At 45.3% G+C, this 15578-nt stretch overlaps 1 protein-coding gene across 3 annotated transcripts; it reads right to left on the bottom strand.

Moving 5' to 3' along the window:
• Positions 1-476: 476 nt before the first annotated feature.
• Positions 477-14277, bottom strand: LOC309857296 (UPF0728 protein C10orf53; the record flags this gene model as incomplete). Of its 3 annotated transcripts, XR_014307616.1 has the most annotated exons (4): positions 477-1132; positions 1798-1968; positions 2661-2780; positions 14181-14277. XR_014307616.1 is itself a non-coding variant. In XM_082718838.1 (3 exons), 3 exons carry the CDS (start codon positions 14275-14277, stop codon positions 1904-1906), a joined length of 282 nt encoding a protein of 93 aa, XP_082574964.1. In that variant the 3' UTR covers positions 1776-1903. The 3 variants fall into 3 exon arrangements, 2 of the variants coding, with proteins under 2 accessions (XP_082574964.1, XP_082574965.1); XM_082718838.1 differs by lacking the exon at positions 477-1132 and having other exon boundaries at positions 1776-1968; XM_082718839.1 differs by lacking the exons at positions 477-1132; positions 1798-1968 and adding an exon at positions 2114-2287.
• Between the last annotated feature and the right edge of the window lie 1301 nt (positions 14278-15578).

The raw sequence follows: 15578 nt of genomic DNA, 5'->3' as shown, positions 1-15578 counted from the left end.
ATGGCAATGAAAGTAGGAATCATTGTTCAAGAAGGAAGAATTTCCTGATTCATGATAGAATGCTTAGACAACGGACACCTGGGTGGCTTAGTTGGTTAAGCGTCTGCCTTCAGCTCAGGTCATGATCCCAGAGTCCTGGGATCGAATCCCGCATTGGGCTGCCTGCTCAGCGGAAGCCTGCTTCTCCCCCTGCTGCTCCCCCTGTTTGTGCTCTCTCTCTCTCTCTCTCTGTGACAAATAAAATCTTAAAAAAAAAAAAAGGAAGAATGATTGGATAAGTGTTTTAATCACACAGGAAGGGGGTCAACACAAAATATTAAGTTAAAAAAATACATAATTGGTTACATAAAATGTGATCCGAAATTAGTGAAATCAATTTCTCTATACATCTATCTCTTAATAATCAGCCATAAATAAAAGAAACCCAAATTGAAATATGACAAAACGTTATCAAATTTTTATTTTATCCTCACCTATCTTTTTTCATTTTACTATAATGGAAATGTATTTCTCGTGGAGTAAAATGTTCCTATGAAAGCAGAATGCTACGTCTATAATAACTTAAACTGGTTGTTGAGAAAGAGGGACTACATCGAAGGTAACTGGCACCAGACACCAGGAAGAAAGTTTTTGAGCCTCAGGTTCTCAGTGAGGATGATTAAATATTTCCAGAGTCCTAAGTGATGGTAATCTCTGAATGAAACCTGGTAAGCGAAGCTTGGGCTGAAAATGAAACTTACATCCCCCATCTCCTCACATGCGAGAGACAACTTGCCCAAGTGGTTTCATCACCTCCCAGATGCTTTTGAAGTTCTGGGTTGCAGGGGCTTGAGGCCACTGGGAGGGATGGAAAGCAGGGCTCCCCGGGTGCCAGGAAGCCACAGGGAGCCCAGTAGCTGCCTGGCGGGGGAGGGGGTTGGTTGTGTTCTGAGCCAGCCGATGGCCTGTGGAAGCCTGAAAGCTCTTCTCTTTCACCAGGGTGTCCCGAGTCTTCTGTGAAGGAACCCTCTTTCTCCTAGTTCTCCTCCAAGGTGTGAGGCTTTTTTACCATGACCTCACATTTAATGCCATCAGATCAATATCTGCATTTCTCTATAGCTGCCAACGTGGGCTATAGTTGGGTGTCTGGGACCTGAAAGTACAAAGAACATCCTGTAGGCATGGCTGGTTTCTAAACGGACCGTAACTAAAATCCTTCCTTAACTCTGCAGGGCTGTGTTTTTCTCCAGAGGGACAAGGAGCCACATGACCCTTCTGCCCTGTGCTCTTCTGGGCTCTCTCCAGAGCTGCTCGTTGGACTGGCGAATGCAAAAGAAGCCAGATAATTTTCTTGTTCTAAAGAATAACTGATGATTTGACTTCAGGTACTCATATATGAACGTTTAAAATATGATAGCCTTGGGGCCAAGAAATCAGCCTGCAGAAATGGCTGGGTTTCCAAATACCGACATTTACTTTCGGTTCAGATTTTCAGGAGCCCCAGTTCTCCCTCCCTGCTCCCCTTGCCGCCCAATCTTTAATTTCACCTGTTCCTAGCTCTTTACTCACTATAGAATGGAATCTTAGATGCTTCTGGCAAACTCCGTGTTATTAGGATGAGATGGCATTTTGTTATTAGGCTGCATTTTATTATTTCCTTCAGCTCAATGTGGACCCGATTGATATTGGAGGGCTCTCCCTGTGGGTTGAGACTGAAAGATGCTGCAAATGCTGTTTTATTATTTTTGTGGGCCCTGCTTCCTTGCAACCAGGTGAGGGACCCTGTGTGGGGCAGGCTGAAGGACAGGCTGGCCTTACCTGGGATTGCGAGAGCCTTCAAAGGCTCGGGCTGCTTTTTTGCTGCACAGAAGGGCCAGAGGTAGCTGCTGTTCTCTTGACTTCAGAGCCCGTTCGGACGAGGAGATCAGTAGGCATTTAGGACGGCTATCCTGGCCTCTTCACACAGAGGGTCTAGTTTGCCATCACCTCCTGGGGAAATAGATGTAATTTTCTCTTGGCCAGTTTTCTATACGATGTCATGTCATAGAAGACAATGGCTTCCACTAGAGGTCACGTCTCAAAGTACACAGGCACGTCAATTGTTAACTAGCCTTTAACAGAGTATGAGTGGATTGCACAAGCTTTTATTTCTGAGCAGAGTGTAGGATGCGTGATGCTCGTCTGCCCGGCGGGAAGCTCTCCAGGGCCAAGAGGTCCCTAGAACCTCACTAATAACGCCATGCACAGCTGGCGTACAGACTCTCATTTTCTTAGCAAGCCTGGGTAGAAGAGTCAAATGGAACAGAAACTGTTTTGGAGGAAAATCATAATAAAACACACATAGTTAAAACGTGAAAAGAAAAAGAAAGAAAAAGAAAACCCCAAAACCTCTTATCCCTAAATTCCCATTTGAAATCTAGGGCTAACATTTCATTTTTCATTCGGTCTCTCCTATGTTTCCAGGGTTCTGGGAAGAAGCCCAAGGCATAGAGCACTTATCTCTGTATCCTTTAGGATGTGCTCATACACGTATCACAGAACACAACGTTTTGAGTAAGAATTTAGGACGCAGAAGAAAAACCAACTTGAATCTGGGCATAACCACTGGCCACTTGCACTTGAAATCAAGCATGCTTCCGGGAAGGCAAAGGGCTGGCTGGGAGCAGGGCTAAAGGACCTACCGAACTCCAAGTCTTGGATGTTACAATGGAAGACAATTTCTTCGTTCACCATGAGTTCCACCACATTCCAGTCTTCTATCTTCTCTAAGATGACCTTGTGTCCATCTCTGGTCAACACAGCTGCAAAAGATGGAGAGGGGTGTGAGTGACATGGGGACAAGCTCTAGATTAACCTGATATGCAGCTGTCCTCATGGATGGCAGCAGCTGGCTTGTTCTCCAGCTGCTCCTGGCTTAACTCAGCGGCGCTGGTGGGTACCCAGCTGGTGCTGGCCCAGGTGTGCCTTCACCTTTGCTGGGAAGTGCAGCCAGGGACCTGAGCAGTTCAGGGGTCGGTAGGTCACAATTTGCCCCAGACCCATAGGGTGCACGAAGATTGAGATGTCTCTAGGAAGGGTTTTTAAATGTTTCTTATAGAGATGATACTCAATGTTGGAAGCATTGTTGGAAGAAGCAGGGCCCACTTCTTATCCTGCGGGTGGAAATATAAACTGGTCACTTTTCTGGAGGAAATTTGGCAATACACGTAAAAAGCCTCAAAAGCCTCAAGAAAATGTAGAATGACAGAATGAATTAAACTCTGGCCTGCGAAATTGCACTTATAGGAAAGCTTCCTCAGGAAAAAAACAAGAAATACAGGCAGACTTTTGTAGCAAGATGTTCCTTTCTGCAGCATTACAACAGAAAATACTTTGAATAACATACTGTCCTAATCGGAAGAGGATGGTCAAGCAGGTCCTTATGATGAGATTTTATTCAAACACTTCAAAAGATGTTTATGAATTTTTTAAATAGAAAGAAAAATATTTCTGACATAGGTAAACAATCAGGATATATATATATGTAGGTATATATACACACACACATACATATATAGTATCTATGAAAATGTATATTCAATACTAATTAAATATGTATATGTAATAGGAAAAGAAATACCCAGTAGATATATATCTTTGGTAATAGTATGTGAAACCTCTTTCTCTTTATACTTTCAGCATTTTCCAGATTTTCTTTAATAATAAGAAACAAAATGCCCATTTTATTTTTTAAGTTAATGAGCTAAATTTTGGAAGCCGCTTCTGGTTATCACTTCCCTAGAGATCAGCTGTAGAACAGTTTTAGATCTTGCCTCCATTGTGGAAATCCAAGAATATATGCATTTAGGAGAAATGATGTGCATTGACCATCACAGAGTTCTGTTTTCTCTAACACGTCTCTCCGCAGTTTTCTTAATAATATGTTCATCCCGTAACCTTGGTGGTAGAGTCAGTGGGCTAAGCTGCCATCTATGGTGGTCTTCATACGTTGGCGAGGATTTTGGTTAGGATGAGAAGAGGAATCAGAGGAAGATTCTTTTTTTTTTTTTTTAAGTCTTAGAATCTCAATCCGTCTTACATGCAGAAAAGCAGACAGTTACGTCAGTTAATTGTATTTAATTACAGAGACAATTGCTGTTTCCAAATGTTGGCATGTCCACTTCTTCATCTTTCAATCAGTTCAAGAACATCCAACCCCAACTGTGAACATTTTAATTGTGTGATTTTAATTTCACTTCTGGAAAGGAACTTCAGAGAGTAACTCAGTGAGGATCTCCATTAACAAGATTGCTCTCCTCAGGCCCCCAAGTGGTGGCCCTAATTGACCCGGCATCAGCTAACGCCTCTTTCTACAGAACACCAGCATCTTTTTCTCTGGCATATTTATGTTATTGTATCTTATTTCAGTGTCCTGTCTTAAATGTCTTTGGAGGAAGGCACTCGGCTTGGACCAATGACTTGTTTAAATGAAGTGGTCCGTGCAGTTTGGGATGGCCGTTAGATCTGGGGATCAGACACTCTCCCAGCAGCACCTCAATAGTGGGGACGTGTAGCCCTAGAGGAAAAAGCTGCAAGGGAGTAGGTCGGAGGCAATTTGGCCTCCAGGACCTTGGCTTTGCATTGTCAGAAAATGCTCTTGGGAAATGGACTTCAACTTGATGGTAAGAAATCAGGAACACATCAGCTTCTCCACTCCTACCCGATCTCTGGAGACAAGGTGTTGCCTCTATCCTACTTACACACAACACCCACTCCCTAAGGCCTGGGGCTTCTGGAGAGGAGGAGGCACGGGTTCTGTGGGGAGCTGCCCACTGTGACTGCACTAGAAGTGTGGAGGGGCTCTGCAGAAGGAGCCCCTAAGAAGGTGTGCACCCGGCAGCCCGCCATGGTGCTTTACTTTCTCACAGGGCAGGGCCCCATCTGACTGAGTCTCATGGAGATTCTGGGTTTGGGGTTTGCTTTATGAGAACAGCAGGACTCTTTCATGGCAGAGTGTCTCCTAAGAGATAGGATTGGATGCACCAAATGACCTACCCTGTTCAAGTCAGTGGTGCCAAATAATGGCACCTGAGCCATGAAGCCCAACAGGAAGAAATCTTCTGAATATATTGCACTTCACATCACCTTCTATATGGTTCACAAAGCGTGAGCTCTCAGGGCCTTTAAGGGCACAGGTCTCCCTCACTGACCCTGACCATAATCTCCCCACCTCCCAAGCCCACCAGGTGCCTGGTATTAGAACAGCTTGTTAAATAAACAAGCTGGCGTAATGGTGCTGGGTACCTCCAATGACTCTTTAGGGCACTGAGCGACCTAAGTCTGCTTCTTATGAAAGCGATGAACCACCTCGGATTCCACATCATACATTCACCCTCAAGATGCCTGCCCCTTCTCATCCGTCCATGATGGGCTGAGCCCAGCTGCAGGGTGGTCAGCGCAGGCTTAAGGGATCAAACTTGGAGAAGCACCAGAATCCCCACAGCTCACCCAAATGCCACCTCGCTACATGGAGGCCTCATTTTTTCTTACGAGCTGCTATGGGGTTGTCTATTCAAAGAAAGGTCAGATAAATATACTCCATGCAACAAAGTCTTTCCAAAGGCAGTGGCTAAACTCCAGCATAAATCAACCAGAAGCTGTAAGGCCACCCGCAGAACGCCTGCCTCTTTGAAGTGGCACCTCATTCTTCAAGGGAGATCTGTGTAAACTGAAGGGACACGGAAAAGCCTCCCTCTTCTCAGCGCTGGCGGAATTGTGCACCATCTGGGAGTGACTGAAACACAGCTAGTTAGGAAGTCACAGCAAACAGACAGGCATCTCCCCCTCCTCCGCTCAGCACAGTTGCAAGGCTGATGACCATTACTGTGTGCAGCTTGTGTGGAGCTAGGGATGCGAGAATGGCACAGAGAGCATCTTAGCTGAATAAGGGCGGATCCTAGCTTTCTGGGTTGGTTTCAATTCCTTTTCCTTCCTTTCAGCAGGTCGTTTGGCAGACTTCATTTGGGACAACGGACGAAGTAGCAACGATGGGCGGGGAATTACTTCGGACTTGTTAAACATTAGATAGCTTAATTTCATCAATATTGAGGCCACAGTAGAGACACTTTTGCTGAGCGATTAGAATTTGTGGGTAATAAGGAATGAACAAAAATGTTCAGATTTCTTAAGGCAGGAAAGTGAGTGCAGGAAAGATCAGGCATATTTCCAAAGCCAGCAGGGCTTCGGGACATGCTAAAGGGCTATGATTTTCAAAGAAATGTACAGAATTCAGATGCAGATTTTACAGAGGAGGACCTGTGCTTGGTCTGATGCTAGTATTGACTCTAAAGTGGTGGAGGGAGTGGGGGATTGGGGAGTGGGGAGCAGACCCTTCCTGTTTTGTTTCTGTTAGCACCCTGGCTTTTGTCGCCAGCCCTCAGGAAATGTTGGCTGCTGGCATTATACGTACGAATTATCATTCAGAATACACAAACTAACTTTAAAAATCAACCACCTGCGGGTAGCCTGCAATGTTGTTCTCCTTTAACCATAAAAATTCTCCCCTTGATCTTCTTGAGATATTCCTTCCCCTCCCCTGCTGTGGGAAGAGCTGTTTGTGCTCTTGGCTTCCTCATCTCTCCCTGCTTTCCTGCCTCCTGCGGATGGAGGCTTCAGTCCATCTTCTCTTGACCCTGTGCTCTCAGAGGTGGGGAACCATCAACACACTCTGGGGACGCACTCAGTTCTCCCCACCCCTCTTAGCAGATGGCCATTCTCACTTATCTCCTTACTTACTTCTTTAAAATACATTTTTGGGGCGCCTGGGTGGTTCCACTGGTAAAGCATCTGCTTTCAGCTCAGGTCATGATCTTGGGGTCCTGGGATGAAGCCCCGCATGGGGCTCCCTCCTCAGCAAAGAGTTTGCTTCTCTCTTGGCCACCTGCCCACCTCGTGCTAGTTCTCTCTCTCTTGCAAAAATAAAGAACATCTTTAAATAAATAAATAAATAAAATGCTTTTGCTGGTTAAAAAAAATAATAACCCAAACTATTTTAAACTCTAAAATTTTGTCAGCTTATAAATGTAATGCAGGCCCATAATTTTTTTAAAACCTTGAAATTATGGGACAAAACTGCTAAATTACCCATATTCGTCCCTCTCCCCACTCTGACACTTTCAGTAGAAATGGGATCACAGAGTGGGTGGAATTCAGGAACACACGTTATTCCCTCACTGCTGTGTCGAGGTTATCCAGCGCTATCGATATACACAGACCGCTGCACCGCATTTCATGGGATGGGTAGATTACAATCTCAAGCCAGTCCTTTGTCCGGTTGTTCTCAAATCTTCACTATCAGCAAGAACACTGCAGAAAACATTCCTGGGCATGTTTCTGTGTACATGTATGTGTGTATATATATATATATATATATATATGTAAAAGTGTATAATTTAATATATATGTACATAAATTTAATATATATATGTACATACATATATACACACACACATATATATATATATATATATATGGGACTGAGCAATAGAAGAGCTGGGTTCTACAGTACATGGTTAAGTTTTAAGACACAATCAAGTTGCCCTCCAATTTCTGTGCCATTTTACCTTCCTGTTGCAAGTCCGTGAGAACACTTTTTTCTATGTCCTTCATCAACCATTAATTCATCTTTTTCTAGAAATGACTCCTACTTTACAGTTTGTTGCTCCTTAGCCATTTTCTTCTTGAAATCCTCACCTCACTGGTCTCCTTTGCCTCTGGGTTCTCTCCTACCTCTGCACCACTCGGAGGGGCCATTGCCAAGGTCCTGCTGCCCGCCAGTTCTGTCTTTCCTTGCTTTCTCCCCAAGTTTCACTTCCTGTGGGTCCAGTGTTCGGTTCCATTCAGGTTTTTTTTTTTTTTTTAAAGATTTTATTTATTTATTTGACAGAGAGCGAGATCATAAGTAGGCATAGAGGCAGTCGGGGAGTGGAGTGGAAGCAGGCTCCCTGCTGAGCAGAGAGCCCGATGTGGGGCTCGATCCCAGGACCTTGAGATCATAACCTGAGCAGAAGGCAGAGGCCTAACCCACTGAGCCATCCAGGCGCTCCTCCATTCAGGTTTATTTTACCTCATGTTTATCAACCCCTAACATGTACCCGGCACAGGGGCGCCTGAGTGGCTCAGTCAGTTGAGTGTTTGACTCTTGGTTTCAGCTCAGGTTATGATCTCAGGGGTGTGGGATCGACCTCTGCATCAGGCTCCCTGCTCCGTGGGGAGCCTGTTTCTCTCTCTCCCTCTGCAGCTCCCCCAACCAACCCCGCTTGCACTCTCTTGCTCTCTCTGTCAAGTAAATAAAATCTTTAAAAAAAAAAAAATGAACTCTTGCCATTTGCAATGACATGGCTGGAACTAGAGGGTGTTACACTAAGCAAAATAAGTCAGTCAGAAAAGACAAACACTGTGTGATTTCACTCATACGTGGAATTTAAAAAAACAAAACAGATAAACATAGGGGAAGGAAAGGATAAAATAGGGAAGGATAAAATAAGATAAAAACAGGAAGGCAAACCATTAGACTCTTAACTGTAGGAAACAGGGTTGCTGGAGGGGAGGGGGGGTAGAGGGATGGGGTAACTGGTGACGGGCATTAAGGCGGGCATGTGATGTGACGAGCACTGGGTGTTATACACAACTGATGAATCACTGACCTCTACATCTGAAAATAGTAATACACTATATGTTAACTAAATTTAATTTAAATATTTAAAAGAAAGAAAAAAAAAAAAAAGAAAGATGCCTATGAATTTCTGGCCTGAGTAACTGAAAGAAGGGAGCTGTGTGCATTGAAATGTAGAGAATGCAGGAGGGACTGGGGTGGTCTGGATATGAAGAGGCCAGTTTAGAGACTTTGCACTCAGTCTGAGATGACTACTGACCATCCCAATGACAATGAGAGGGCCTGACTGGAGAGATAAGTTTGGGAGTCATTAACAGAGAGATGTTATTTACAGTCACAACTACTGAGGCACCTGGGGGGCTCATTTGGCCAAGCCTTTGGCTTGGGTTGTGATCCCAGATCCTGGGATGGAGCCCCGTGTCAGGCTCCCTGCGTGGCAGAGCCTGCTTCTCCTTCTCCCACTCCTCCTGCTTGTGCGCTCTCTCTCTCTCTGTCAAATAACTAAATAAATAAATAAACGAACAAATAAAATCTTAAAAAAAAAATAAAGCCACAACTACTTCTGGATCAAGTCATCTTTAGTAGTCAAATAGTCTTTTTTTGTCTTTCCCCTGAACTTCAGAACTTAATTTCTAATCTCTTAATTTTTCTTAATAATTGTCTTCTCTCACTTCCTCTCCCTAAATCTCTTCTTTCAGGAATTGGCCTCTTTTTTTTTAAATTTTTTATTTTTTATAAACATATATTTTTATCCCCAGGGGTAGAGGTCTGTGAATCACCAGGTTTACACACTTCTCAGCACTCACCAAAGCACATACCCTCCCCAATGTCCATAACCCCACCCCCTTCTCCCAACCCCTCCTCCCCCCAGCAACCCTCAGTTTGTTTTGTGAGATTAAGAGTCACTTATGGTTTGTCTCCCTCCCAAAAGAATGGGCCTCTTAAGGCACATCCTTAATCTCATCATTCTTCACTCAGGAAATGTTGCTGCTCCTGTGGTCAAGGGTAAAACAGGCCTGCCTCTCTCGTTGCGTAACATCCTCTAGCTGGACCCAGTGACTTGCTGCTCCCCAGCATGTCCCAAGCTGTGCCCTCCTCTCCGTCCTAGTAATCCACCTGCTCTGGAGTAATAAGAACTAATGCTTGTTGAGCATTTATTATGTGTAGGAATGGTATTCACGACTGTGTGCATTTTCCCGTTAGAATCTCACATTAGTGAGGTAGTGATCTGCTCCCATTTTATCAATGGGTAAACTGAGGCTCAGAAAGGTAAAATAACTTATCTTGACTTTGGCCACACAGCTATTAAATGGTGGAGACAAATTCAAAATGAGATTGGTTGGACTTCAGAGTCCTTGTGCTTAATCTCTGCTCTATCCGCAGTGCCAAGAATGCAGGTAGGAGACAAGTGACCAGAAGTGACCAGTCGAGTCAAAGGGATTTGTGTGCCAACTATATGGGAAGCCCCCCCAGCCTCAATACTTGTAAATTGTACATTATAACAAGTGCTTATGTATGCATTCCCCTTTAATATAATTCTTGGTATGTAATTGATCTAGTTGAACTCTATACAGTCATGCTGATTATGGCAGCAGCAAGAAATGTAATTAAAAAGGATCTGTAGACAGCAGCAAAATGGCAGAGTAGGCACTCCAAACGCCCATTCCTCCACAGAGAAGTTAACAAACCACCAGAAACTGTGAGAACCCACTTCGTCAGAACTTTGGAAAATAGTCAAAGTTGGCAAAAGAGTAAGGCTGAGTCAAGACAAAGGCAACTTGAAAGTGGTAAGAAAGCTTTGTGGCCTCTTAACTTGCCCTTGTCCCCATCTCCTCCCCGGCAGCCCCTGTCCCCTGTGTGGGTCTGGGTTTCTGTGTCTAAAGGGAGCAGAGCACACCTTGTTTGCAAATTCCTGTGTTTGTCTCTGCCGCCTGTCTGGGGTCTTACTTCAGGGACAGGCAAGCCCTTGTCTCTGTTTCACCTAATGCAGAACTTGGGGTGGAAAAGGCATGGGCAACGCACGGGCAAATGAAAAATGCGAGCTGTCCAGGCAAAAGGCTGTTGAGACAGACAAGGATCCTCTTGAAGCCTGAGAGAGAAAGTTGACGAGGAGGTTTTGTTGGGACGTTATAGAGGATTTTAAAGCACTGAAGGCTCAGTCCTGGACTATTTTCTCATTCTACATGTTGTCCCCAAGTCCATGACTCAGACCTGAAAGTGACTGTTGTCGGGAGCCGGTACAGGAGGCCTACTCTAAGAGCCGTAAGGGACTGAATATGATTGGCTGTTCATTTAGGTCCACTCTCGGGGGAGGTGCATGAGCACTGCATTGTGAATGGGTAACACTGCCTGTATAAAAACACATGTGCCGAGGGTAAAGGGGGAGGAAGAAGAAAAAAGCGATAAAAGAAGAAGGTTCGCCGCTACGTGAGTCTCCGAGTTGTTCTTGCGGGCCGAGAGCGACAAGTGGTGCTGAGACCCGGGATTCTCATCGTGAGAGACGCACGGAGTCGGCGACGATCAGGTAAAGAGTGCACCTATTTCTGTCTAGTGACAGGGAAAGTTCCTCAAGTCGAGGACAAGCGTAGAAAGCTTTCGGGATGGGAAACGAGATGGCTGCAAAGTTCCTAGGATAGGGACGAGAGTAAAGCTTTCCGGTATGGGAAACGAGATGGCCACATATAAAATGCTGGGGCCGCTTTCTGATATCCTTAAAGCAATTGGTACTCCTTTAAAAAATAAAACAGCTCGTTTGTTTTTGAGAGAAGTGGGACAAACGGCTTCCTGGTTTTTGGAAAGGAGCAGAGGAGGGAAATCGCCCAAAAGCCAAAAGGTGAGCAAGATGCAAAAGGAGCTTGCAAAAAAGGAGGAAAAGCTAAAGAAGGCTATGGCGCAGCTCAAAATGCAGGGGTAAGTTATGGCGCAGCTGAAATTAAAAGCGAAAGAAGGAGCTATGGCGCAGTTACAAACAGAGACGGAAGTGGTAGATAACTTAGATCCTATGCCCACGCGCCCAGCCCCAACAGCGCCACCTTACGAGGGGCCTCCTCCGTATAAACCTTGCTGCACCAAGGCCTGCTATTGTGCGAGCTGCACCGCACGAGTGGCTGCCATAGTAGCCTCTCAGGAGTTTGGGTGGGAACAGGATTCTCATTCAGTCCTAAAATCCCCACTTACTCTAACTCCACCTTTTTTGGCTATAATTATACCTACCAAGACCCGGGGCAAGGCGCGTCAGCTCACCTTCTAGATAGGTGGCTGCTCTGCAACGCTGCACAGGCATGTACAGGCTTGGAAAGCCTTCACTTTATTAATGGGTCTACATGGCGTAACTGTACGTACAACTATCACGTAGGCTCTCGATTTGAAACAAATGTTACTTGCAATTGCACCTCAGCTAAGCACATAAGTTACTCACCAATGCCCGTCTGTGTTAGAGCTCCCTTTCTCTTCATAGTTTTTAATGCTTCTACTATTAACAAGTCATCTAGTCTCTCTTGTGAGTCCCAGAATTGTCTGCTATCAGAATGTTGGAATGCCACGGTGGGAGACTCGGCAGTAATAGCCAAGATTCCGACGTATATCCCGATGCCAGTACAGGTGAACCCCGACAACCTGCCGGTGCTGCTTCGACATAAACGAGACTTTGGAATAACAGCAGCCATTATTGCAGCTATTGCAGCATCCGCCGCCGCTGCTACTGCTGCCGTGGTAGCGTTGACAACCTCGGTACAGACAACAGCCGCCATGCTCAACAACGTCACAGGAATGGTCGCTGAAGCATTGGCTACGCAAGAACAAATTAACGGACATTTGCATGCTGGGATCCTTATTGTAAATCAAAGGGTTGATCTTGTACAGGAACAACTTGATATCCTAGAGTCAATTGTGTCGATAGGATGCATACATAATATGGCCGGACTTTGTATCACCCCTATAGCTCATAACAACTTATCCTTAGCAGCTAACCTCTCTAGACAGTTAGGAAGAATGCTTAATGGTACCTGGAACCGTCAATTTCAAAATTTAACTAGGCAATTACGAGCTCAAATTATATCCATATATTCTACCAAAGTAACTATTGCACCTGTTAGTGAGTGGAAAAAAATGTTACAGCAATCTGTTTCGTTCCTCAAACAGTGGGCCGGACTTGGTGCCATGGCTGTTCTCTTAATCACAGCTAACGTACTAATGTTACGTTGGGTGTGTGGCCGTGTCCATCGCAATCAACGACAATAACACCTCATGGTTCAAGCCATGATGGCTCTTGAAGCTGGTACCTCCCCCCAGATATGGCTAAGTATGCTAGATCGGTAGTCAAAGACGGGTAAGACTGATCCCACACCATAGCAACCTAAGACAGGGGCTCTTTGACCAGGGAGAGTACCCGATGACGGGTAAGCATGTGTGCTGAGGATTGGCAACCTAAGACAGGCACGATCTCAGCCATTATAAATAAATAAAAAAGGGGGAGATGTCGGGAGCCGGTACAGGAGGCCTACTCTAAGAGCCGTAAGGGACTGAATATGATTGGCTGTTCATTTAGGTCCACTCTCGGGGGAGGTGCATGAGCACTGCATTGTGAATGGGTAACACTGCCTGTATAAAAACGCATGCGCCGAGGGTAAAGGAGGAAAAAGAAAAAAGCGATAAAAGAAGAAGGTTCGCCGCTACGTGAGTCTCCGAGTTGTTCTTGCGGGCCGAGAGCGACAGACTGTCCTGATCCAAACTACTCTCATCTCTCCCTGGACCACCCCAAAGCCTCTTGACTTGTCTCTGCTTCCATTCTTGGCCCCCTCTGATCTGTTCTCCTCAGGGCAGCCACAGTTTCAACCCCCGCCTGCAACTTTCACACAGATCTGCGCCTGTCTGCCTCTCCAGCTTCATCCCCTCAGCAGTTCAACAAACGCATCATTTGTCCATGCTGCCAGCCTCTGCAGCTCCTCTGCCCGGCACACTCTTTTTCTTCTCCTTAACTGGTTAATTTCTCCTTACTCTTTAAAGCTCAACTCAAGTAAAGTTTAGTGAATAAACCGTTCCAGATCCCTTCCTCCCCTCCAATTATGACCAGTGGTGGGTCCTGCTATGCTTATGTTCCTCTGCTGGAGGCCGGGGCTCAACAGTCAACTAGCAGTCAACCATGAGAAGGTCACTTTAAGGACATCTATCTTTGTTCACCAGTGTGACCCCGGTATCTGGAAGAGTGTCCAGCACACACCAGGTGCTCAGGAAAGTTCTGTCCCATGATTGAATGCTGAAGGCATAGCCTCTCCACCATTTTCCAGCCATCTGACCTTGGCCAAGTCAATTAACGTTCCTGATCTTCAGCTTCCCAATGTGTAAAGCAAGGTATGTAATCCCTCCTATCCAAATAACTTGTGTGAACTGCCTGGTCCCCAGTGCGAAGACTTTCCGGAGGTATGGCGCTTGGTCTGGGCCTGAGGAAGGGAGGAGGGATAGGCAGAGGGCACAGCCTGCACGGGTGTTCAGAGGCCGGGGTGCACCTGGGCACATGCAGTTGGGTGGCCTCTGGCTCTCAGCTGCCCACCTTGTAGGCCCTCTAGACGGAAGGTGCGGTACTCCACAGATAGGCCAACTGCACTGTACGGCCCATAGCGAATGATGACCACCGCATCCTTCGGCATGGCAGTCCGCTGGCTCCCGCTGAGACGCAACACACACTGCTAGGCAACTGCTGGGCGGACTCTTGGGAGCGGGTGTGGCCACGCGGGAGGGTGGGCGGGGCCAGCGCGGGTAAGGGCGGGACCTGAGGATTCTTGCCCCCAGGCCTGTGCCGGGTACCTGTGTGTGGCTGGCGGGATGAGCACTGTCGCTTTCTGGGTATCTACACCACCACCTCCGGGTTGCAAGAGAGTTGTGGTGTAACTTGCTTTCTCTTACCTGACTGCCAGGTAAATGGGAGACTTCTGCCCCGTGTGGCAAGTGTTAATGATAAATACCGACAGTAGCCAACATTTATAGCCAGTTCCAGAACGTATGTGTCAGGTGACATGCTAGGCACGTTCTATATATTATCTTAATCATTTTACCATCCTTATGAAGTAGGTTGTGTTTTGTACTTTGTATTTACAAAGCTGAGGCTCGGAAGAGGCCAAGTAACCTTCCCAGGCAAGCCAGGGGTGTCGGAGGGACAGGAAACTCTTGTAAGGTGCCTGTCTATAGGTTTCTTTTTGTTTATCTTGCCTAGGATTTTTCGAGATTCTTGAAACTGAATTTAAGTCCTTCACCTGTTTTTGGAAAAATGGGAGTCCTTATCTCTTCTCATATTGCTTCTGGTTCCATTTTCTCACTTTTCAGGGACATCAGTTAAATGCATATATATATATATATATATATATATATATATATATATATTAAGATTTTATTTATTATTTGACAGATAGATCATAAGGGAAGCAGGCCTCCGGCTGAGCAGAGAGCCCGATGTGGCATTGGATCCCAAGACCCTGGGATCATGACCTGAGCCGAAGGCAGAAGCTTTAACCCACTGAGCCACCCAGACGCTCCTAGCTAAATATATTTAACTGGGACTGTATTCTTTATGTCTCTTCCTTCTGTGTTTTTCTCTTTTCATTCTTCTTTTGCATTATATGTATATATGTGTGCATACACTCACTCATTTTTACATGTAATCCAGTTTGCTAATTTTCTCTGTAACCATGTCTTAACTGCTATTAAATTAATCAATATGGTTGTTTTTTTTCAGTTATTTATTTTTATAATTCTAAAGTTTCAGTTTGAAGTTTGATCTTTTTTCAAATCTGCTGTATCACCTTTTATAGTTTTCAGTTTCTTGCCAAGTTTTTTTAGGTTTGAGGTTATTCTCGATCATAGTAAAAATACTTTATAGTCTGTAGACCTCACATGTCTGGTTCTCTTGTTGTTTCTGCTGGTGTCTGCTTATCTTGTCTAGAGTTCTTGGTTT

This window comes from Mustela nivalis (genome assembly GCF_964662115.1).
Source record: "Mustela nivalis genome assembly, chromosome: 2".
In the NCBI taxonomy this organism is placed as follows: Eukaryota; Metazoa; Chordata; class Mammalia; order Carnivora; family Mustelidae; genus Mustela; species Mustela nivalis.
The sequence above is the reverse complement of the archived record's forward strand: the minus strand, read 5'-3'. Positions and strand labels throughout refer to the sequence as shown.